Genomic DNA, 25,565 nt, shown 5'->3' with positions numbered 1-25,565 from the left:
TGTATATCATGCTGGATAGCGCCAGAGAATAGTGCGAAGCTCCGTCATTTTTCATATTCCTTTAGTAATTAGTTTCAAAATATATTAATTAATTGAAATATTTTGTGAAGTATTGTCTATGTGTAAAATGCTTAAATAATTGAGTATAATGATAATAATCGAATAATGATATGTATACATAAAACCTGACCATTTTTACTACTAGTACAAATCCGCCAATAAGTGACTCATAAATATTCCTCTTTTATTATTTTGCTTTACCAGTTCGAATCATTCTAAAAGCGAACGTAGCTGAATTTATGTCTACACTTGATAACTCCTATTAAAGTGGATCACATTTACTGTCCCAAAATATTCCTGTGCACGTTCTTGTTAAGCATTGATATTCTTGAGCTTAATTATTGCAATAAGTTGTTACGTTTCGAGAAGATTTAAGGAGTCTATCTTCTAGCCCAGGCCAGTGTCACTGCTGAAGCGAATTGAAAAAAATGCCGTTTTTAGTTTTTCAGATCGAAACGCGCTCTGTAAACAGTTTTTCAGCAGCCTTATTAACGAGTATCTTATAGCAAGCAGATAGGCAGGCCTATTCGATCAAATACAGAGTAAGTACTCGACCAGGTTGACTGCATCGTATACAGTTAAACTATTTACTGTAATCATTCATAAAATCAACAAAGATAGAGCGCAACGGATAATATTTCCAATCAATGTTTGTGCTTATGAGCATTGCAAGTCACTTTGTTACTTGAACATCCGTCGCTTAGAAAAAATGAGATGCTTTAGAGCATGCGTGCTTATGAAGCACATTGCTAAAAAATATTTTTGTCAGCAGCGGTTTTCTCATAGCCCTTACGTACAACGTAGCTAATTAACATATGTATATATGGGTTGCTCTTCAGTCGTCATCGTGAAAATGGTAGAAAAAAAATGACAATGGCCGCTGAGGTTGCCCAGCCAAAGTATTATCATGTAGTTGATATGATAGAACCAAAAAGCACGAGATCCAGCTCGGAAAGCAGATCGTATATATGCGATTTAAACTGTATGTTAAAATTCTTTCCATTTTGCCGCCAGTTCGACTATTACACTATGTACCGTCTAAGCGAAAAGCATTTGATTTGTAGTTCATTTTGAAAAAACGTATACATACAGATTATGCGTATTTGGTGTAATGAACGTGATGCATGGATAAGTCGCTAAATTTTATTAAAAAAAAAAACAATTAAGCTTAAACATTCTTATTACATTGCTTGTAATAATGCTTTGTTCAGAAAAAAAGTGTAATACCGATTTTGCGACACAGGACTTCTTTTTTAACCTTTTTTTAATAGATCTCTGCACCAGTTGTTCCCATGTTTTCATGGACAATGAGCCTTTAATCTGGATATTACCGATGAATGGTTAACGTGCTCGCAACGTTATATCAGTTAATAATCTGCGGGGCGTATTCCGTGTTCTTTCAATCTGGATAGGCTTCTATATAGGAAGTTGGTCTTATGATCGGCGAACTTGATTTAGCCGCTGATACCGTCATATTACGTACTAGTTAGGATTGTGCATATAACACACAGCAATTCAATTAATTTTTGTATTTTAAGTTACCTCTACTACGCAATCTGTTTAACGTAACATTTCTATCTACCCAATAGTTCGCGTACACTGCGGACTCTTCTCTCTGTATAAAACTCGTGTTGTTCTCCGACGATGATTATTTATGCCGCCGATAGGCTGCTGCCTTGATCTTCAGGTTGTAAGTGCCTAAACTGTAGTATTCATTTTCTCTTCAAGTAGATCTTGCCCAATGAAAAAACCCTCAGGACTCTATGCAAGTACGATCTATTTAGGGAATATGAAAGGCAGACGAGAATCAGTTTCGTTCCTTCGTTGCCTTCCTTTTCAGTGTTTGTTTAGATTGTATCCAATAGCTTGTTGCTGTATTTTTAGAAATTAGATTTTAAAATATCTAAATAGAGTCGCAAGTGCTATTAAAGAACTTGGGTAGAAACTTGCCGCAGCTAGAAAGCTAAACAGTAGTATACTAGAAGGTTTCCGATACGAGGGGCAACAACGAAAAACTTATCATAAGACTTTTCCTACTTATGTAACTGTAAGATTCCAGTCAAATTATATTTAGCTTTGATTCCTATCATTTTTACGCGCCATTTCTACTAACAAGTTAACATAAGATTAACTGATGACCTGATTTCTACTTGATCCGACTAAGTTAGTGAGCACATTAGCAATACACCTTGCTATCTCGCCCCCAGAAAAAAACTCCATTAGAATATAAAATACATTTTGCATCGTCCCGATTTCGTCGTTCATTTACCCAAAATATCTTGCCTAGCTAAAAGCGCCCCCCACTTGGTTTTCGTCATAAACGACACACGTGCCAAGGTCATATCTCCCCGTAGCTTGCTTACCCACAGCCTCATGCTCTGTATGGCTAAAGCCCAAAATAGCCTGTTCAAGAATACATTTCTACGCGATACTTAGTCGTGTGATGCTAGTCTTTATACTCAGATCGTACCGTATGATCTGTGGAAGAAGGCGCTTTTAGGCTATAACAGCCGCAATGTTACCAACAATAGATTTACGTATAGTGCTGTTAGCCGCATAGTTCCGTTAATAAATGATATTAATAATCGCGTGCCGTTCCTGTAAGTACTCGATCGATTGCCCAATTCACTGAGACGAAGTCATGTTCATAAGAGATTAGCGTTAGAGACGCTACCGTGGATCATTGCTAAGTAGCCTCGCTTAGATGATAGCTCAGCGTTAATTACACTGTATACGATGTCGATTGTAACGTACTAAAAATGCAACATAGAGACGGTTTAGCGGCCGCTATTAGGAAATCGAAGTACTAATTATATATATTACCGTATGATGAGCACCAAGGTCAACCCAGATTAAGCATGGAGCTAACAATGCCGGACGCGTGTACGTATCTTCCTACTTTCTTTCAGTATTTATTATGCCTCTAGTGATAGTATATAAAAGGTTTTTAACTAGTGAATTGAGAAGTGTCGGGAAGTGACCGAACATTACAGTGACTTGACCCTTTTTCAAGCCTATTCGACCTATATACGCTCCTTTCTGTTTTTTTTTCTAAAAACGTCTAGAACGCATTGGTTAGGTATAAATACCTAACCAATACGCGTGGCAATACGCAGAGGCTCATATTCTTGGACGACAGATGGCCGTGTAGTGGATAGGCAACAACGACAGGTTGGTGATCAGAAGTACAAAGGCTTGAAATGAATTCACATGAATAGACACGCCTAGAGCGGCGATGGTATACACTCTCGATCATTCTTTGATCGAGAAATAGAGTATTTCGAAATCTCCCTAGGAGGTCCAGTGTGCAAGATAGAAATATACGGGCTAAAAAAAAGGTGTCCTCAGAAAAGACTCCAACTCAAAGTTTACAGCTTGAGTATATCCACATATGCTTGTCAGAGTACCTTACATGCCGGAGTGGCTTCCAGAGCGGGATCTGGTTGTCACCTTTGCTCGAAACGACGACGAATTGTTCATTGATTTAACATCTGAGATGGCCCCTTAGCTATTGCGGAATGTTAAGTGGCCAAGGAAGAGCTAAGCAGAAGTGATTACAGATATTTCGTCACCGAATGTGCATCGACGATCAAGCGCGACGGCGCTTGATCCCGCTTAGAAAAATTATTTTTGCCATTTAAAAAGGTTTCGTGTCAGGACCCAGCCATCACCATCACGTATGCTATGGGTTGACTGGCGGGATATCGAGCTGTAGTATGTACATGGATAATGCTACGAATCCGTTTGCAAATACTTTCCATTGAAGTCGAACACGGATAGGTAAAATTTGTTTCTTTATGGTCTCAAATCTACGCATTAGTCAAAGGCTAAAGAGAGAGGACGATTGTTTAGTATAGTAACATTTATCTTTTTTACAATAGCATATTTATTTGACCTCTCAATTTTTTTAGAGAATTCTTTTCTCTTACGATATCCTTGGTAACCCCTCAATATAAATGTAAAGGTGATCGGTTTAATCCAAGTGATTATCGACATACAGGTCTTACAAGCTTCAGGGCGGAACTTGTCAAACGGCGCATTCGGAACCAGGGTTCAGCTTATACCCAGGAGCTTGTTCTCCTTGCAAATACCCAGTGTAGACGCCTTTGTGGGCGGTGAAATCTGGGTGAATAATACTTACTGCTAAGTGCGTTGCTATGATTATTATGAATATGCGACCATCGTGAGTTCAACGTTGGAATATTTTTATTATGGCGATTCATTACGATGCAACTTCATAGGGCTGTTAAAGAAGAGCTCAGGTAAGTTCAGTGAGATTCTCAGACTAGATGGCCAACAACTTATGTAAAGAAACATAGCATATGGTACTTTACGTCGAAGCTGACACTCCGTAATTGCCCTTTGAGGGCTTTGGTGGGGATTGAAGCGGGCCTAGAGATGCCGTGAACATTTTCCTGAATGACCTTATAGTTTAGATCTGAGGTTTTTCAACAAGCAGGGAGTAGATGCTAAAATTCAGCTGCGGGTTACCTCTCAGTGACATAACGGAGTTGGTTTATCGTCTAGATATCCTAGGTCTATGATTCATTACAGTATATTGTACGTACATCATTGACAATACGTTGCGAATACGAGATAGACAAGTATTTTTGTAAATGGCCTACATTTCATCTAACCAGTTTAAATGGACTTTTTCAAATGCAAGATCAATATTTCCAAATGGTCGTATAAAGAGCAATTGGTAGGTCCTACGACTCACTGTGGTTTTAACCTAAACAAGAGAAATAGTTGAGCAGTACTCGTAACGTCAGGTTGTACGGATAACCGCGGGGGTTACAGCGGAGGCTTTATTATAAGCTATGTTTGCATAAAGAAAACATCCACGAGAGGTCTTTTGGAATCTTTGTCTCATGAGAACACGTTTTCACAGTAAAGCAAGCGTGAAATAAGGTTGAAGGGATAAATATATAGGCTGCGTAGCTATGGTGCCGAGAGCACGCACTTTACCGTTCTTCTGGTGGTGGCAAAGGGTGTGGTCCGGAAGTTTTAAGACACTCACGAGTTGCCTAAAAAAACTGTGGAAAAAGCGTAATACCGGGAACGAGAATCGGGAATTAATGCATCGCTTAAGGATAAAGATGCGGAGACACAAAAACAGATATCTACTCAGTCATTTGCTGGAAGTCTTCTGACAACGGTCGTAGCCCTAGAAACAGAAAATCGCCAATGACAGGCAAAAGGCCTAGTTTCGTTTACCGAAGTGACAGTCTACCGCACATGTCATTATACATTAAGACATCGTAGCCAGGCGTATCCGAAAGAGCTAGGCGTGACCCACGACAGGAGCGAAATCCGCGTGTAAACAGAGGCCACTAGGTGGTGGCCTAGCCTGCTGCCTTATGAGGACGTCAAGAAACATGAAGCTCCATCAACCTTTGTAGTGGTTTGCTGATCTCAGTGATAAAGCGGCAGGGCGCATTACCGAAAGTGAAGAGTCCAGCTTGACCAGTCACGGAAAAATTTGAAGGTATATCTTCATTAAATTGCATATTTTACCAAACAGATAGATACTAGTCCACCTCGAGGCGGAACTGATCAGGCGTTGGAGCGAATGATCGTTAGAATCTATGCGTGTCAGTGGGTCAGTAATTGGCAAGAGACCCAGGTGAGAGCTAGAGCCTTTGCCAGAGCACACGTGACAATTTAACACAGTTGCATAGTTGCCGATAATTAAACGAGGTCAACTGCAGCATTTCGCTGCGGTGGAGTCTGCTGCGATGGAGAGGAGTCAATTCCATGCAGCACTGTAGGAACTCTGTAGGAAAAACACTATGGGTGTCCCAAAAAGTAAGCAAAACATGGAGTTGTTAACTTTGCCGGCATGTATGGCTATACCGATGTTATATATATATATATAAAAGTGAAAATAGAAAATCAATAATAAGTCCTTTTAAATCACATTCAACATGGCAGATGGAGCTAACTAAAAATGTTGCTGAGCTCGCATGAGGTCAATAGCTTGTTGGCGGGGCATATTCGTATACAAGTGAAGCGAGGCAGGATTGCACGCGGCGCAGGGTGGCGCCAAATTTAAATACGGAAAGTTAACTCATATTTAAGACGTGTACCGAGCAAATAAACAAATGTGATGCAAGGCTAGAGTTCTGGCATGATTAACGCTAACAACACGGCCCTCGGTTTCAGTAAATCCTATTTAGAATAATATCAATACTACCAATGGTTTAAAGGAAGTTTCTATCAATGTAATGGCGGTACAGGAATATTACAGAAAGAAAAGGCCAGAATCAAGGGTCTCATAGCAAGCTATGAACGTTGACCTGCCGATTCGAAAAATGGCGCAGAGTTCTACTTTTTCCTCGATGAGCGGTAGTATGAGTATGGTAACGAATCTCGATTGTGATAATGAACGATAATGGTCTTTATTAATGTTATCTAACCGTAGCCGTTGGACTGCTGATTCGGGACCCGAGGTGTAGGCCTTACTTATTGTTGTATCTTAGCAAAGCTCCGCTACTGAAGACATGAGTCATACCAGCTGCCTTTGATTTCATTGTGAGTGAGGCCCGACTCTGAGATCTATGGCATTGGTGCACTGATCTATAATCGTTCAATACGACCTCATAATTTTCAAATCAATACGACTTCAAATCAATTTTTATTTATTTTCGTTGATAGTGTTAAAAAAGACAATATCTTAATATAAAAGAGAGCCTATAAAACCATTTGAAATATGTTACGTCACATGTGCGTCTTATGAAGTTTATAGAACTAATTTAAGAAATCCACCAAACGTCCTAAGGATGATATCAGGAAACAACGAGCAGCATAATATGTATCAACAGTCCCCGTCTCTGGGGTGCTTACATGTGCTTTAGGCGTGTCCTTAGGCTCGCGAAAACCTAGTTGGTGGAGAATCTATGTGGGAACACATGTCCAGTGACAACATATTTACTTAGCTAATTCGTCCCGTTCCACTCGTTGTACCTGATCGTCTCCGAAGCTAAGAAAGGCATCGATATTCGCGAATCTTGCTTCCAGTTTCCAATGTTTGTCTTGAAACTTCCGTAGTTGGAAGCTAAAAGCGACCATGTAGATCCTCGGACAGCAATGGCGAGCCGGCTAAGAGACGTGTCGAGTCGCTTTTTGAAGAGCTAAAGAAAAAGGCAACTCGATTATTCGAGGTTTTCCACTGGAAGATCTTTCTAGATAACGCGTATCTGATACATTGCGATCAGAGGTATTTTGAGGTCAAATAGATGAAGGCGGTTGCGAGGAATACATACATCCTTCAATCACATGTGCAGTGTAATTACTGCCGTTCACAGAGCAGTACGAACACCGGCTTAAACAGGCAAGAGGCAACCTAGCGCGGTGTTAGTGACTACTGTGTTGCCTCTTCTACTAAACTTTCGCGTATCCGTCTCTCCCAAATCTATGACTGGCGCACGAAGCTCAGCTAAAGCTTGTTCTACTCGGAACTTGTTTAACCCGCCTATCACTAGAATGTCTGCTTACAAGATGATTGCGACTGATTTTCTCAGCTATCTTGTTTGATCAGGGAGGCCCTTCAGAAACTGAAAAATAGAATTGTGAGATTTTCATCCTAAGCCAGGTCGGTTGTCTAGACAAAAAGTGAGAGTTGGGCCACACCGTGGTCGATAATTACGTTGTTCTTTTGTGAAGTCGCAGCGAGAAGGTTGAGCACACTCGTAGGGACATTTGCTTAGGCCAGAGTGAGATTGGCGCCGAATCGGACACTGCCTTGAAGTTGATGAATATGTTTAGCGTATTACACGGAGTGATCAGTGCCCGTTTGACGTCGGCCATCAGGATTCTGCTTGCCGTTTCTGTGGACCGTTCCCTTCGGAAGCCATGTTGCTTCGTTGGAGTGACGTGTACGTTTCTAAGCAGCTATTTAGCCCGTTAGTCGGTAAGCCGGAGAGCATCTTACAAAGACTCTCTCGCTATTTCTGCCGTGAAGAGGGTGCAGTTGGGTTGTTCTTTCCTTTAAGGACAACTAACTGAGCAACATTTTTATAACTATTTTCTGGCGGCATATGTGAATATATAGATAATAAGTATACACATGTGATGCATACTTTTTTTCGACAGATTATCCTGGAGACGAAGATTAAAGGTTAATTAAGGCTTTATCTCGGCCATAAGCATGAAGGTTACTCGGGCTTCTTGAGTAAGGTTACAAGTGTAGTTTAGCTACGCCCTATGCTTCCGGGAGAGGCAAATAGGCTGTACTATAGAATTTCAGCTAGATGGTGCGCACAAGTTTTATTATATCATACGTCGTCGTAAAAAGTCAGATTGGTATGTGTACTGGTTTGTGTTTTGTCATTCGATTCGGCCCATGGGCACTCGTTTCTGAAACATCACGCGCTTCCTCTAGCCAGTCGAGGCGTAATCTACGCTGGTTCCTTTATATCATGACATTTACCTGACAAAGCATTATCGCACAAAGTCAAATAAGTATTTAGGAAACCTTTAAGAACAGGATGGTCACCCGCCCCTATATTTTCAAGCAGTATAACGACACTAATCATTGCAGATCATCAAGTATAGGAGGGTGTACATACATGGATGTAAACGTGTTGAAGCGTTGTCCAGGTGAGCATCCAACAAAAGATCCGGCAAAAAGAGAGAGATGAAAGCGATTAAAAAGACGTATGAATATGTTACAGGTGTAAAGAAAACTGTCTAGGAAAACCAGAAACAGACGGGGCCGTGTTGGAGAAGGAGTAAAGCATGAGCGCGGACTAGATAAATACTTTGAGTATCAGATCCGATACGGCCACTAGACAGTCTTTTAGATGGAGAGTAGACTACCGTTAATAAGCTACCATACAAGAACATTTAATTTTTCACGAGCTATAACTGAACTCCTGTCTCTGCACTTTCCGGCAATGGACTCTATTTATCCACGACCTTATGTCGAGCTTTTGTATAACCGACAATCAATTTATTAACGAAATTGAATCTAGATATAACCTTTACCGCGTAGTTCCCAGAGCCAGACTGGCTCTTAGCTTGTTTGTCTTAAGTCCTACTTGCAATGTTTTTCGCAACAATTTATCGATAAAACAAGTTTAAAAAAAAGCTAGTTTTAAAAAATATTCAGCGATATAAACAGTAACATGTAATATATAAACTACTTGCATGGCTTAGAGGAGGTTAGCAAGTCTACGTATGCTTCCTAAAGCGTGAAGTATAGTGTTGAACGTTTTTGTTCTCTACTTAATACTGAAGTATAATCTAAGGTAGGATTTGAACTGAAGTTCACACATAATTATTAATATTTCAAAAGGTGAGATACATTTTTACAGTCTGATACATTTTTAAAGTCTGATAAAAAAAATCTATTCTTATAATGTGGTCTGTTGGCTCATGTTTAATATAACAGTGTCCATGCTTTGAAAATACACAACCCTGAAATAGCTATAGGCATGCACCAAAACGCACATTATAGAGGTAATCAATTTATTCTAAAGTTCTCTGCTTCTTATAATCAAGAGATCCGAGTCTTATTTAATCGTGTATAAAACAACGTTATTATTACATCGTATACTGTATGTATTTGTTTTAGATTACATACTAAAACAGTTTCTAGGATGTGTAACAGGATAACTAATTCTATATTGGTTATTGAATGCCAAAAAGGTCCGCAGGGTCGTACCTTAGTCCTGTATTTGGGGACTGTGCGGACGAATGGCCTGTGCCATAGATTCTTCAAGAGAACTAGTATAAGGTAGCAAAATGTATACGCGTTAATCCAATTGCATAAAATATCTTGTTCCGTTTTTTAAGCAGTCTACTAGGAAGATGACTAAACAACAGCGAAATGTTTTCTGTAATTATAACTTTTTTTCAATGTAAATAGCATTAAAAATATGAACTAAAGTATTATCAATATGACGTTAAAAAATCTTTTTATCTCTTTTTAGAGATACCTAGAGAAACTAAAGAAACAAGTAGAATATCAAACTGCGATAATAAAAAACTTAATAAATATGAGAGACTGGAGCGCTGACTTCTAGGTTTTGTTTCTTCTTGCTGATGTCTTCTACTACAATGACGAATTCTACAAAACATAGACTGGTATATAGTAGGGTTTGCTAAAGGATCGTAATTAGTTTGTAGGTCACCGTGTGACCCGCGTTTTATATGTATCGTACATTGTCATTTATTCTAGACATTTCTGACAATTGTCTTTTGATCAAGTGTATGAGTGTTCTACGATAATAATTGCATTGATCTGAGCACATTGTACTCTAACATGCGATCAATTCTGTATGCCAGAAAAATTATAACTCTCGTTCGAGAGCGTGTGTGTTTTCACCACTGCGTCACGTTTTTGCGGTAAAAACCGCTAGATAAGAACGAATGTAATGAACAAAAACAAATATATGAAAGTTAAATTTGAGAGAACTTACAGACGTTTTTTTTTTATTAAACTTCGCATACCTATTTAATTTTTTTTTCGTATAAACTGAAACCTCTTAGCTTTGATACCCGCGCGACAGGTGTTGATGCCTACGAGGTAATGAGGACCAAGCAGTGTCAAATACTGACTTTCGAATTCGAGAATTGGATCTCGGATGTGGTCAGTGCCAGGTGTCGTATCGTAAAAATACTCAAAAATGGTACTAGGTGACCTTAAGCGGGAAGCGTACCTAATACGAAACTAACAGAAAAAAAAGTACTATATATTTTGTTTATTGTTTCAATGACATTATGTTTGGTCATTGTCAAACTTACCAGTTATTTTCAAAGACAACTAAATTTTCAAAGAATTGTTTTCGAGCCAAATTAAGTAGATCCAAATTATGAAGCCTATGAAACAGTTTCGTTGGAAATTCTGATTTCAGATAAAGAAAAGTAACGCAGTATATAGCTAACATGGGGTGTCCCATTATTATCGAAAACCTAGCACATGCGATAACATTTATCACTCTTTTTTTTACTTTCGACTCGTTAGAGCCATTTTCTCGTAGTGTTTCATTTAGTAATGAAATACATAGTTAGTTAGTGAGTCAAATTAGAAATAGCTAATTAACACTAGCCCACACAAAACTACTTTAAGATACATTTCACTCTTAAAAGGCCTAAGGTTAAGGACACACGTAGAATTGGTCAATGATAGCTTAGACTTTGTATAATATGAACTGGACATTTGTGAACGCTAATAGCGGTTCCAATTCGGAACAACGTGTACCTACCTACCCGTAAAATCCCTTGTGGAACTGGCCAAGCCTAAGGTTAAGAAACTCCATAAGGCTGTTTTTGCTCACTCACCCATGTTCATCCTGCTGATCATGATTCGAACTGCGAAACAAACAAATTCAATTAGCCTGTTTGAGTAAATATTGCGTCCTCGGATCACTAAAACTCCATTCCCGTTTGTGTGTTTATAGAACCAAGATTTCCCTAATGATTTGCTAATGAAATGTTATTCCTCTATAGCCCGATATAGCTGTAATTCCTTTTAAGGGGGTGGGTCAATTGTTTTAAGCAAGCATTGAATATAGGTCGGTTAGGTTACCACATCGTTCATATAACGCGATTGATAGTCAATTGTGTAGCTGCGCTCACTACTTTGGCTATTATCAGATTTTTAGCTCGCAGTGATAGAAACAATTACGTCAGACGTTTCTAGGCCTAGTTTACTGAATGTAAGTAAAGGACGTGAACCTCTACATAAAGCTACAGCAATTTCCTCCCCTGCCGGAGTTTCATTATTGCTCCAGCAGCTAACTCTTTATATTTTTATTCCCGAAAAAACAATCACAACGCAACGAAAGTAATCGATAAATCCAATACTTACTTCTATACCAACAGGAACGTGAGGGACGACTACTGTCTACGTGAAATTCTATTTCTTTTCTCTAAAAAGATTGCGTATTGAGTCCTTGTTATTATCAATAATTGAGAATATATATGGATAGAAATTGTCATTGTACTATTATGTTTCTAATTCATATTTACGTACGAGGACTGGCACTAGTTAATGACGCAAGGCTCGGTTCAAAACAGGCCCCCTAACAAACATTGTGGGCCACGGGCGACGTATTCTTCGTATGCGGGCAGGAGCATGGGCAATTTGCCAGGGCCAAAGATAGCATAAATGCCGGGACTTCCAGAGAAATTCGGACCAACTGACGTGAAGAAGACGCAGCCAGGGAACCCTCCCCCCTCCCTCTCTCTCTCCCTCCCCCTTTTGGCTTTGCGGAACACCTCCAGGTTGAACAACGAAGACAACTCGACGTAAGATCCGAAGGTATCGAAATCGACGTGGAACCTTGAACTGATGTAGTTGTTATGGACATTTCCGTCACCGTTCGGGAGTAATTGCCTGGTTGACTGACAAGGATTCCCAGTTGAATTTTCGTAAGCCTCACCTTTACCTGAAACCGCACGCCAGTGAATTTCCGCTTGGTGCAGTCATTGTCCATCGTCCTCGTTCATTTTTGCTATTTCCCTTTAGAACCACCCGTGCCAACCCGTTTTAATTTCGAATCGAAGCCAATTCTCCATATCATACTGAATTTAAAGATTGCTTCGGATGGCTAACTTCCTCTAGCACGAATCGAACTGTTTGTGTATTTGCGGTTTGAAACTTAGATTCTAACTTACCTCGCAAATACCAACGTACCACCTGACGAGAACGATTAAAAATAGGCTACCTGAGCGACAGCAGCTGCGGGCGACATTTCGCATCAACCGGAACAAATCGCATTGCGAAAAAGGCCAAATATCCAGATTTAGACGTTGACTGTGATTTTCATTGAACAGGGCTTTAGGCTTCGTTCGTTCGGTGGATCAAGAACGAAGGAAATTGTTACGAAACTACAAAGTCGTCAAGGAGGGAACACACGACTACGCTTCTGTGATTTGACCAGTCGTAGCGGGAGTGTTCACCAATGGATGACCCCACAAATGCATAAGCTTCTGGCAAGATCTTTTGTCTCATATCTCAATTAGCCTTTACGAATCTCTAGTTTCCAAAAAAAGACTGCCCCAAGCGGCTTGTGGACGTAGCCACCTCGCCTGTCCCGACTGTACAGAGAGGGTCGCATGGACGTTGCTACAGATCACGAGAACAATGGCAGATGTGGCTAAAAGGTAAAAGACGCTGGCTCTTAAAGACCTGATAATGACAGTAGGTTTCTAGAAAATGGATAGCGGTTGCTGTCGTTTCAATAAAGGCGGGATGAGTGTTAATTCTGCGTGCAAGTCTGTCAGCTTGACTAGAAGGACCTCTGGCCTTCCCTTTTTCTCCTTCCAAACCAGCTTGTCCTTTGCATCCTAAGACCACATGAAATAGCCTTTAGGTGAAGATTGTAGGTCGCATTACGTCAGTCAGGCTCAAGTGGTAGGACATACTTTTATCAAACAGGAAGCCCGGAGCGAGAATGTCCTAGACGCCACGAAACTTAAATAAATACAGAGGAAGACAAAAAAAATGGGGAAACGTGACGAAGGAAGAGTCCGCGTCTTTGTGGATGCACGCCACGCTATAAGTTACACTAAGTATTCATTCTGCAACAGTAACAGTGGTAGCGCAGTAGTAACAGAATAGACAAGTGGATTTGCCTTACAAGGAAATACCTACTCGTGGAAAGTTGACTTGTCCTCGCGACCTAGTCAACCCTTGACCCAACGACTCATCGAAGATCCCGGTAAAAACGGCGGGGCATGACCAAACCGTTTAGGATCGGAAGCTGCTGGGTGGGCGGTCGCTTTTGGCTAGTCTCTAAGCCAAGATCGTCGCTACTGCTTGAGAGGTTTGGTCTAGTTCACGAGGCCTACGTACCTACCTACCTGCTACCAGGCTGGCTCGGCTAAGGCGAGATGTGGAGAACGTCATTAGGGAACGGCGGGAAACTGGGTAGGCTACCTCGACTGTCTAGAAAAATTGCTCATAGAGGCGGTCGGGAGGCCACCATCCCGTGGCTGCAGCAGTTACAAGCCGTTGTTGCTGTGTTCGTACGGCATCGAGAACACGCGGCAGCGGCGGCAAGTCGAGTGGAAAGGGCTTACCTTAGAACGCGCATGCGCCCAAAGCACCCTGCCGGGAATACGGCCGTACCACACCGACCGCTCTACAGCAAAGCAAATGAGTAGACCGAACCAAAAGAAGAGACAGTTTCTACAGCGTGGCGATATTGCGAGTCCTGGGTTCGCGTCTGTGGTTGCAACTTCTGTGTCCACCCGTGCTTATGTTGCTACTGTAGTAAGTGCTGCTACTGCTGCAGAAGTAGCAGTCGAAGATGAGTTTCATGTGCCAGAGAAGACCAATACAATGCTATTGCTACTAATGTTGTAGTAATCTGTACCAATGATGATTAACCTTCGGAGCGCGAGCCTGATTAGAAAGCTGTACTACATAAATAATTGCTTAAGCTATTGGTTGGTTTGTCCGTAGACTCTTAAGTGCGATGCTTTATCGTGCAGTTTTTTGGCCAGCGTAGCCAACTCGCCTGTTTTCGTGTCATCGTGCCATGTCCTTTGTGCGGTGCTCCTCACGAAAGCCGACAGGTGGATGCTACAAGTGTGCTTGCAGCTACTGATACAGATATGGTCCGCGACCGCGCCGGGCTTCATGCTGCTCTGACATAGATTGTGCTTCGAAGTGCTGAGGGAGGGCCACAAAAGGTGCGTGATCGGAAGTAGCGCGATTTTAATATAGACTCGGTTTATGGCGGCATCATGTAGAGATGATTGCATACATTGATGAAATTTCAAACCGGTGTACGCTCCGGTAACAGGTAGAAGCGCTTATGTAACGAAACGTACAGGTGGAAATAGAAAAAAAACCCAAGTGGCTTGATAAATGCATCCGGTGCGTTTAATATACAAATAGACTAAGTAACACTTTTTTTTTTTTCTTCACAATACTTAGCATGTAGAGCCGATACCGCTGTGTAGAACGTAGGATATATTGCTATGGAAGGTTCTGTGCAAGGTATTATTACTTTGTGCGGAGTAGATCAGCTAGTTAGTCGTTCTACAGATAGTTGTTTTTCCTCGTGCTTTATTATAACAAGAAATGCATGCGTGCATGAATAATAGCTCCGTCACCTGAACCATATTATTGGTGAAATATTTAACATTCTATATATTAATAGTCGCTGGTCTGCTGTTATGCTATATTTTGCAAAAAATACTACCTGAGCGTTTGGAGCAACAATCAGAATCAAGCGATAATCACATACGTATGTCACTGCTGTTCATTGCGGCATGTTCTCTAAAAAGTTTAGACGTCTTGTAGCAGCTCATGCGGCTACCAAGGTGAAGGCACGCTAATGAGAAACGCCGAATCCATTGACGTCATCCCCTTTTCCATATTGTTATTCTCATATAATAACATAGCTAGCAAGCGGACGCAAACTGCGCGAATTGTCCCAATGATGCCGTTACTGTCCATTACTAATCTCGGTACAAATCGAACAGAATCAAGTACAGATCGAAATATGCCTCTTCGATTTGGCCTGTTACGGCGGACAGGTGCGCTAGCACAAAAACATCCTGCCGTTTTTGGCTACCGCCTGTTCTATTGGTATGGGTGCTTTGTTCTTCTGCCTGCCTTGATGCCATTATTATTTAATTATTGATATTATATAATAATCAAATAATTATTATATTATGGTTGACTTAGTTTTTTCATTAGACGACTGGCAATCCTCCCAGCCTACTGTCGTTCTGCGTTTCGCTTTCTTTACAGCGGTAATTTGATTCGATCTGGATACGCTGAGCAGTGAACGGTAATAGGAATATTCCGAAAGGAAGAGACGACTGATTTTGCCCCCTGTTTGAGAGCGTAGGTCCATTATGGTACTCTGATTGTACTAGTTAAAATAGCAACAGCGGTTGTAATGGCAACAAAGAGTTGTATTTGCAGGTCTTCGAACAGGACATCAGAGCATGGATCGGGTGTACGTGAAAAAAGAAGGCGCTACGCAGACAGCTGAGACGATCGCGCCTGGTATGCTTCCTTGTTGTTGCGTAGTCCATAAATCCAGTTGCCTAACCAACTAATCAAAACGCTAGAAACATAGCACGGTCGGATCTGTTAAGCTGAATTGCGTTGGACGATCTTGAGTTGATTGTTGTAAATATATGAATTTAGATGCGGTACGCTTATTAAATATAATCGTATAAATTGTTGTACAAATAGGGCCAAGCAGATAAGCTAATAACTGTCATTGAATTTACTTGCACTACATAACAATATAGTAATTTAACAATGTAATTCACGGTACGCTCATATATTCATTGACGCCAGGCAGTTGTCCTGCTAGAGAGGTCATGTACGGTAATCACCGATCTACTTTTACGCAAGGCCGACACGAGAATCAGAACTTATTGGACTCTGTAGAAATCTCTAGCTGGGTCAAACGTGTTCATACAAACGATCTAAATTGATCCCGTTTATTAGCAAAGAAAAACATATTGTGTTATTGTCCTGCCAGGTTGTTTCATGTAACAAAGTTAACAGGTAAATGAATTAAATTCTAAGGATGTACTATTTTAATCTGTTTTGGTACAGTCATTCTACCTCCTTTGCCTCGTACTTTCGGGAACTTCGTGCTTCAATCGATGGCGGCGTTAAGTCGTAGCATTCTATGAAGTTTAACGTTGTCACCTTTCGTAGCACTGATAGATAGTTTCCAAATTTCCCTTGTAAATTCTGACAGGCCGCTCGACCACTTCCTGCTCTGGTCAATTAGATGCTGGCTGGTACCCGCCAAACATTATCCGGCTGAGAACACTGCCTCCTTCTCAGTGCCAAACAGCGCATGCAATGCCTGCCCACGAAGCGGCTTATCTAAACTAAACCTTTACTTGAACGAACTTATGTGGCTTCATTTATTACCTAGCAATATAAACAAGTTTTTCGCACTTCCGCCATTTAGCACGCACACTGAACCCATAGTTTTGACGGATCAGCAGCGCCTCGTGAACGCACTGCACGTTTAGCCGTAATGGTATAATTCGTAGCGAGGAACATGACGACAAGTCGATCTGAAAACTGAGAAAGGCGTGTTATCTGCAGGAAACTACGGGCTGATAGATATGCAGCCTTCCGGCGTAGATGGATGTCGGGCGTAGCCAGCCAGTAGCATATTTTTGTCATGTAAAGTTTTTTTACATGACAAAAAAAGCACAGTCTGATGCTGGCAACATGTATTCGCGTATATTCGGTACAACTAGTCCGTATTTGAATTGTTGTTGATTGGCTTGCTCACTGAAGCATCTCCCATTGTGCAAGGCCCTTACAGTATAAACAGATAGAAGCTATCGTATTTTTTGGTAGAGATCTGGCTTAGCTCTGGGCCTAGGCGTATCTCCTGAAGTTACGTATTCCTTCCTTGGCTTAGGATGTTACTCTTTGTCAACAGGAAAAATTCGATGTCGAAACGTGTCATTGGGGCTGCATGTTGCCGATTGAAAGGCTGGATGACAACAAGAAGCCGTGTTTCCTTGTGCTCTTCACTTAGTTTACGGGGTACCTAGGCTGGTGAGTTCTGAGGAATCCAATTGAAGGTGAACATGCCTGCTGATGATCGCATGAAAACAGTCCACCTCTTTGGCCTACTAACGGGTTGTTTGCCATCTAGGGTCCTAATTGACTTCGTCTGGCAAAATACGTCCTTCAGGCCCGAGTCGACATCTTTGGATTTAGCATAGCATCTTCGAGCAGTGATTTTAGTTGGCGTCTTCGCCGTATAAGCTTCCCAGACTGCTGCAGCGACTTCTCAATCCCGACAAAAGGTCAAGTTACGTAGGCCTAAAAAAGCTATCTTCTTTCTACCAAAAGTACTCATCTTAATTAGGTCTAAAAATCCATTCACCAAAAAAATTACATTATGGAGGATACAGCGCCTTCAAGAGGTATCTAAAAATAAATAAACTGTGGAGATGCACAAAAGGCAGCTCTTAGAAAAGAGCTGGACATCACTTTTTGACCGATCAAATCCATATTTGCAATGATTTCGTGTCATGTCTCGTAGGGATTTATTATTTTACCGACGCACCTAGGTTCAGACGCCGTCTATCGAAACGGTAGCAATTTATTAAAGAGTAACAGAATGGATATGATGCGTATTACGTGTCAACGTGCATACAGTACCTAGTAAGCCTTGAAAGTGTACAATAGCGTGAGTGATGATTGCCTCACTGAGAAGTGCTATCTAGACCGTAAATAAAGAAGGTGGGTAAAGAAGGCTCTGACCATCGAAGTTCTGTCTACCCAGTATGCGGTTCCTCTTCCTTTTCGCTGTTACGCCAGTTCTTGAAAGGGGACAAGCGTATTGCTTTACTGTCAGGCTGCACTATATAATGTTAATTAACGTCGACCGACAATGTTTCAAGAGCATTGTTATGAACTAGAATTTAAGTACGAGCGCTATCTTTGCTGTCAGAGTGAACATGACAGCTCTTCTATCTAGCCATGCAAGCTTAGGCGATCTGCACGCGGGATTTTTAGACAAATTTTTTGTTTAATTCAAATTTTAGGGCAATCTTACCTGGATACTGAAACATGTAGCCTTTTCAGGAAAGGTTATAAATAAGCTGAGAGAAGATGACGGAATTCTCAGAGTTATCATTGCTGAACTTGTGCATTTATATATGTATTTATATTAAATGTATGTTTTGTATTGCAAGTTTTTGCATATACATATGTATATATATATACATATGCGTGACACATAGAACAGATTTTCACAACGGATCAAGCACACGGTGCTGGTACTTTACGGTTCTATACGTTGGTAAAGTGCACTTGGCTAGATAACTCATATCTTTAGAATTAGAGGCCAAGCTTTGTGACCGGGCGTTTACAATATAGCGGACTAGTAGCCTTGTTGTGTATCATCGATTAGTATCGTTCACTCGTTGAGTACTGATCATGTCACTAACTTCGCTTTTGGAGAGAGTTCAATATAACGAAAATCGTTAGAACAATCATATTTATTTTATGCACTTACTATTCCTCCAAACGAAATACACATTATAAACGTGTTTTCCCTAGGAACGCATATGTCGGCAAATCGGTTCAGTTAAAACTTCCAGTTTACATCTGTTAAGTACGGTTCTCTTAAGATTCTTCATAAATTCTTCATTAATACCTCTGAAAGGCGTGCGTTGGTGGTTATTGATCGTGTTGTTAATTTAGTACTTCCTAGTAATATGTGAATTGAACCTGTATACCTGATGTTTTTATCGACTGTAGCTCGCCAACAATACTTAGTGCGATTGCAAGCCAGGTCCTGCAATTCTAAAAACTACATAAGCCGACAAAAGCGAACCGCTAATCTGCCAACTTGAATTAGTGGACTACACCAGGTAACGAAAAATGGGGATCCGCAAAATTTCGAAAACATGTAGACTTTGAAAACTTGTACGTAAGATTATCAGCTCCGTAAATATGTTCGTTCAGAACGTTAGCACCTCATTGGAAGATGTATAACCTGAATGCAGCGGCTAGGTGCAAAAAGTCTGCAAGAATCTCGTAACTATTATAGGATTCCCCAATAGGTGAAACGCTTGTTGATTTAACAATTTAACAAGTATATAATTTCTTATGTAGACGTAAACAATTAATAGTATTGTGTGAATATTGAGGATAAAATACGTTTACGGACTTTTATAAGCTTGCGCTTATGGGTTCGCGGCGGATCTATTAGATGGGAATCATACAAGCTTGCATTTGCTTTGACTTCCTAAAATTTGCATATGTCCAATGGGGTTGCTTAAAAGCCGAGAGTTGGACAAAAGTATTAATAAAGACAACTAGACCTATGCAAAGTTCAGTAGTGTCATGAGGGATACGTATGTGAATCGAAATGAAGCAGTACTATGCGGTACCGATTAAATTCAAAATATAATCTTTATTTGACTTTATTGTATATATATATATATATATATATATATATATATATATATATATAAAATGTATAAATCCTCTGTAAACAATTACATCTGTTTAGGTATCGAACTGAATGTTCTACTAGGATGAATCTACCAGGAGTCCAATCGAAGCGTGTCTTGCTGGAACTATCTGGGGTTTCTCCAACAAGCTAACAGAAATGTCATAGCAGCCATATAAGCAGCTATTAACCTTGATAGGAACTCATTATATTGTTAGACTTCCTATCGTTGTACTTAGTAATTTCTAGTAATAGTTTTTGTCGATGCTGAGATTACAAACAGAGTGGAAGCACGTTGCTTGGTTATGGTTGCTATGGCAACGCATTCAGAGATACGCATTACCCACTCAGACTTTGCCTGAGTTATTTCGTCAAGTATATCAGTCTCCCAATCCCCACTTGTAGAACGACCGCACTGATTAAAGCCACATACCACGCGAAATCATATAACAGAATCCCGATTCAGAAAGAGTGATCATATTTATCAAATTAAATTTAAAGCATCGTTTGATCTAGCAGTTAAAACAGGTTAAGACAGAATGGTCAGGGAAGCTATTTTTGTATTAAGCCTGGATGCGAAGGACTCGTCTCGCTTTCAGACAAGGCGGTATCGAGGTAGAGGCAGGCGTTGACCATGAAGCAGAGTTTACCTAGTGAGATAATATCTCCCCTCGCTTTGATATTCTAACTAGTAATTTTTTTTAACAGCACCTGTTTGTGTATGCGATTTTTCCGGCAGTCGATTCAGACTTGTCTTGTAGACCCACGTTATGCTTTCAAAAATTGATAGCGACTTGGATTAAGTAGGAGAAAGAAGTTGATCCGCAAAAAAGAGAGGAAAGAAGTCGAGAACAATGAATTTCAGACGGCACGGATTATCCCTGGCAAAATTAAACCAAGACACTGGGAGATGAAACAATAAACTTCCGCAACATGTTTAGTCTCTGTCATGGTGCAATGCTGGCGTGTTTATGAATTACTAAATTTATGAATAAATGAGGTAAGCCAACTTCAAAGGAAGGCATGAATGGTTCGTGCGGGAAAAATTCCGTCATCTGAAACAGCGATGTAAAACAATCGTCCTAAATGTTAATTAGTTATCATGCCGTTTGATAGGCCTGTTAGAGAAACCCTAAAGCAGTTGAGCAAGACCGAAGCCGACTGGATCTTCTACTCAGGGCTGATAATTGACGCTTAACTTGTCCGTACAATTGACATAGCACGAGCTGTTAGAAGAAGAAGACAATAGTACCAGACGTAAAAGACGAACTGTTTGTTCAGCAGTTTTTGGCCAGCATAATGCGGAATGGTTAAGGAAGGCTTTCATGAAACCTTTGATTTTATCTGCAAAAAGAAAACTATCTGGTGCTATTTGCTTCTTCAACATGAAGATTGCCTCCTATTGTAGCTATAGTGCACAATTTAGATATTCTGAAGACATCGGTCTAGAAGGGGGCTATATGAAAGTTAAGCAGATTTATCCCTCGGGAAACTAGCGTTAGGAGATTGCAGGCAACCACACGCAACAGAGCAATGTGCTTCTTGTCGGGGACGTCGCATTTTAATGAAGACCGCGCAAGGTGTTTGATTTGGAAGAGACAAACAGGCATATAAAACATTTACGAAGAGTAATGAAGCGAAGACAGCTTACACTAATCCGTAATTATTGATTACATCAACGATTGTCAAGAACAGCTGGAGCGGTTCCGGCAAGGGAAATCGGCGTGTAGCCAATACGTTTGCTATGCATGGCATTAGCCAGGAAATTTATGGGATCGGAGCCTTTCACGAACCGATTTAGAGTTGTATCCGCCTTAACCCACATATAATGCTGAAGGAGGCACATATTCGGCGTGGATCGATTGCCTAACAAGTAATTAAACAAGTAGACGACGCGGCCGATAATCATAAAAAGCATGACCTTGGCTTATGTTTAGAAACAGACATTAATTTTTTTCAACAGAAATTTACAGATTATAAATTTGCTTTTATCAATAAGAGCACTGTAGGTATTCATAAAGGTGCTATACAGTTTAGTGTAGAAATTGAGGTATTATTATTGTAAAGCCTTGACTAGGCAAATGAATTCCGTATTCCTCTAACAGAGAGGTACGCAAGGTGCGAACAAACTAGAATCTTTTTTTTTTCGAAATTTCAATTTTCTTCTTGTTGTTTTTCTGTTCCCGTTTTCACGGCACATACGTACATATCTGCAGGTAGACCTACAAATAGACACTTACTTACGTTAGGTACGTGTTACGTAGTAACCTCAAAGACAAGTCCTTTTGTGCTTCCCATACGACACCCGCCACTATATGAGTATAGTGTACACTCATATATTCACGCGCAATGAAAGTGTAATTTGCAGAAGCCGTATAGAATAAGCAGATGAGAAACTAGCACGTGTGATGATATTTTTCGACAGACTTACCACGTCAAGAGACAATTGAAACTCGCTTGAAAAAGAAACGCAATCCTAAGGCCATACCCTCATTTCTCTCTTCGAATTCCCAACTGTCAAATCGCCAGGAAGCATTCGCGGTTTAGAAGTTCAATTACGTGTACACATAAAGATAAACAGTTAGCCAAATGGATAGAAAGAGGCACAGGCGATACAGTCAGCGCAGGCCAAGTGCAGGAGACCACGTCGTCGTCACCATTGTTATTGATGTCGCTGTTGTTATCGGCAGTGATAGCGAAATTTTTTTTTGTAACTGCCACAGTAGCTGACATAGCAGAGATGGGAGTGACGGGGCACCAACGTGTCTATCGAAGGACGACGTCGTGAACCTATGGCCCAAGCGTTTCGAGTGCGGCGATACAAAGGGTAAACGGAAGAGACATAACCGAGATATCACCTCAAGCAGACTGGTGCACAAATGGACGAACAAACAAGCAGTATTATGCGAAGTTCGCGGCAGTGGCGATGACCGCAGTCGGCGGCCGTAGATACAGAACAGAACATCGCAATAAATAACGAAACATGCCATCGCACACTCCGAGCAAACGGCAGTATTAAACGGTATAAATGCATTTCAGTGATTTTGTGGTTTAAGTGTAGATAGAAAATAGTCTGGGTGTTTATCTACATCCAGACTCTTTTCTTTGTAGATGTAATACTCAAGGCTTACTGTGTCTTTGCTTAAGAGTGTAATATGGGATATAACAGTAAATGGTGAATGGTCGTAGGGTGACGCTAGTTTCCGCGTCCGACGCGGGAACAACCTACAAATACTTCAACCACTCCCTTATTTTCTTTTTGGGACTTAATAACAGATGGAGAAAAGAATGTACGAGATAGAGCTGGAAATACGTGGCTTGATAGCGAAATAATGGGGTTCGGCTACTTGTTAAAAGAAAATAGCAAAATTCGGAAAAGTATAGGAAAAAGCAGAGTTCGAAGGGGACGAAGTAATGTAGGTTTGTACTTCAGTGAGGCAAAATTGTGTTTTTAATGTTCCTATTGACAGTTACCATGTACGGTTTGTATGAATGGATGCCAGCTTTGGAGCAAAAGAGGCGGACTGAAATATACATTTGCATAATAATTCGAAAAAGCAATTTTGGAGAAAGTAAAAATATACTATACCTTATAACAGACTGAACAATTGTTTCGACGCTGACGCATTTGATATCTCATTTGACGCATGACGTTTGAAACAGTTAGATCGTGCTGTAATAGAGAAGGACTAATTTCATTAAATAAATGGCTCCGTTCTGTGTAGCAAAGCCGGAGAAAACCCTCACAGATGTTGTATGTGTATGAGTGTTGCTAATAAATATTGCAAGCAATCAAGAGTGTCGCATCACTGGGACATATTGCATTATGATGCTGCGCCACGTTCTATAAGCCTATGTCATTTGTTAGCGTAATCAGACTGACTTATATGTACGATTTGGCTTTTTACTATTAGGCCTGGTTTATTTATCGTATCGTATAATATAGTAGAAGTCGTAGTTAATTACTACAAGTAGCTAATCATTAGCTTTCCTTTAGTATCTTATTAGGCCAATACTATGGCTAGAGTCATCCAAGGTTGAATAATCTTCCGGTAGACCACAACTGGTTCATAGCATCGCCGTACATGGATATTTCGAAGGTTTGGTGTGGACACTGTGGCGTGGAGTTCGAGGAAAAGCAACAGCAATTACCATTTCTGTTGGCGACCGTACAGATTCATTATGAAGTCAAGCGTTCGTTACAAGATTAGCCCTTTTTATAAGTCGAAATATATCTCACCATGAGTTTACATGACATAATTGACATCGGTTCATATATATTAAAAGGTGGATAAAAATGTCTCAACATCTTCATTCTATATTTTCATATAGTTCGTGTGAGTACAAAGAATGAAGGAAAAAACAGGCCGTTCTCGTATGTTGTTTCATTTAACGACAATTTTTGGGATGATTTCAAATGAGATGATGTAACAGCGCCTTTGGTTGAACAAACGCTTGAGGAGACCCTGAGGAATGCTCCTGGAAAGGAAACAGGCGAGACGTGGAAATAAACCGTTTTTAAGCTTGCCTGTAACTAAATATTAAAAAGATTTTTGAAGGCTGAGTGATGGTTTGCTGTAACCGTAAAAGACTCTGAAACAATGGAGAGATACGGCGAATTATAATTAGATTTCCTATGGTTATATAAATATATGGGTAAATTAATTATAGTAAATAATGTCAAAATTGCATACTGTAAGTATTAGTCGTTAGCATAATGGCATTTACACTAAGCAAGAAAGGTGTGCGAAGTTTGATACTGATTAAAAAGTTAGGCCTTGGCTGTATCTAGATACATCTTTAAAAGGATTCATATATGAAGTTCGTTTTTGAATCAGACTTCCTGTACCAAAAAAAAACTAAATTATCTAGAATGGTAAAGGCGGTCGCGTCGTTTGCAAGGTGAACCTCGACGTGAATTTCATTTGAAAAGAGTGCTAAATTAAGACTGTTAATTTCTTTCATGGAGAAATCATACGCGTATAGTCGAAGTTCGATCTATCTGTGTAAAGCGAGTCAACGAATAGGTTTATATTAACGTATGCCACCTGACGAATATCTCGCCTCCGCGGTCGTTGTCTACCAGCATAAACAAATGCTACGAGTGTTCAATATTCATTTATGCGTAGGGTTAGTTTTATTTACCCCGCAACGCAAGTTACTACCAACTTGTCGATGACGTCTGCTTGATGTGCCAACAACAATTTCCTTTCTGTTGGTGAGAAATCGCCTACTGATGTTATAGAATTCATACACGCTGCATGTTATCTCAATAAGCCTTTGAAAACGTAACTTCGATGACACAGTATAGTATACAACAGCGATACCTTATAATCTCAATAGAAAAACAAGATACAGCACAGAACAATTTTCAGCCATGTTTCAACTCTGCATACGCTTTAGCGGAGCGGTTACCGCTAAAATATAGTCAGACAGTTAAACAGCTTTGGTGGCCATTACGAAGTCAAGATTAAGGTTCAATACACTCCTTTGTTTGACATTAATGTTATTGTCCTGATTAACGGAAAAACAGATAGCACTTGTTGGGGCTTTGGCGAGAGTTTTCGTGTGTTTATATAT

General features: G+C 40.4%; 1 protein-coding gene and 1 long non-coding RNA gene across 11 annotated transcripts in view; one reads left to right on the top strand and one right to left on the bottom strand.

Annotated features, from left to right (window-relative positions):
- Positions 1-25,565, top strand: part of LOC111249326 (guanine nucleotide-binding protein subunit alpha-11-like) — a 55,893-nt gene that overhangs the window by 373 nt on the left and 29,955 nt on the right. For 2 of the 10 annotated variants that reach the window (XM_022803040.2, XM_086989036.1), the window contains exons 1-2: positions 12,305-14,706; positions 15,953-16,036. In XM_022803040.2, coding sequence (XP_022658775.1) covers positions 15,976-16,036 — 61 coding nt within the window. In that variant the 5' untranslated portion in view covers positions 12,305-14,706; positions 15,953-15,975. The other 8 variants (XM_022803042.2, XM_086989037.1, XM_086989032.1 and 5 more) reach the window with 7 other exon arrangements.
- Positions 6,140-11,986, bottom strand: LOC111249889 (uncharacterized). Its single transcript, XR_002673118.2, has 3 exons — positions 11,347-11,986; positions 7,709-8,471; positions 6,140-7,193 (listed from the first exon to the last, which is right to left on the bottom strand). It is a non-coding gene; the product is annotated as an uncharacterized LOC111249889 (long non-coding RNA).

Source organism: Varroa destructor, unplaced genomic scaffold (genome assembly GCF_002443255.2).
Source record: "Varroa destructor unplaced genomic scaffold, Vdes_3.0 BEIS01000004.1, whole genome shotgun sequence".
NCBI classification, from domain to species: domain Eukaryota; kingdom Metazoa; phylum Arthropoda; class Arachnida; order Mesostigmata; family Varroidae; genus Varroa; species Varroa destructor.
Note: the sequence above shows the minus strand (reverse complement) of the source record. Positions and strands in the feature narration are given on the sequence as shown.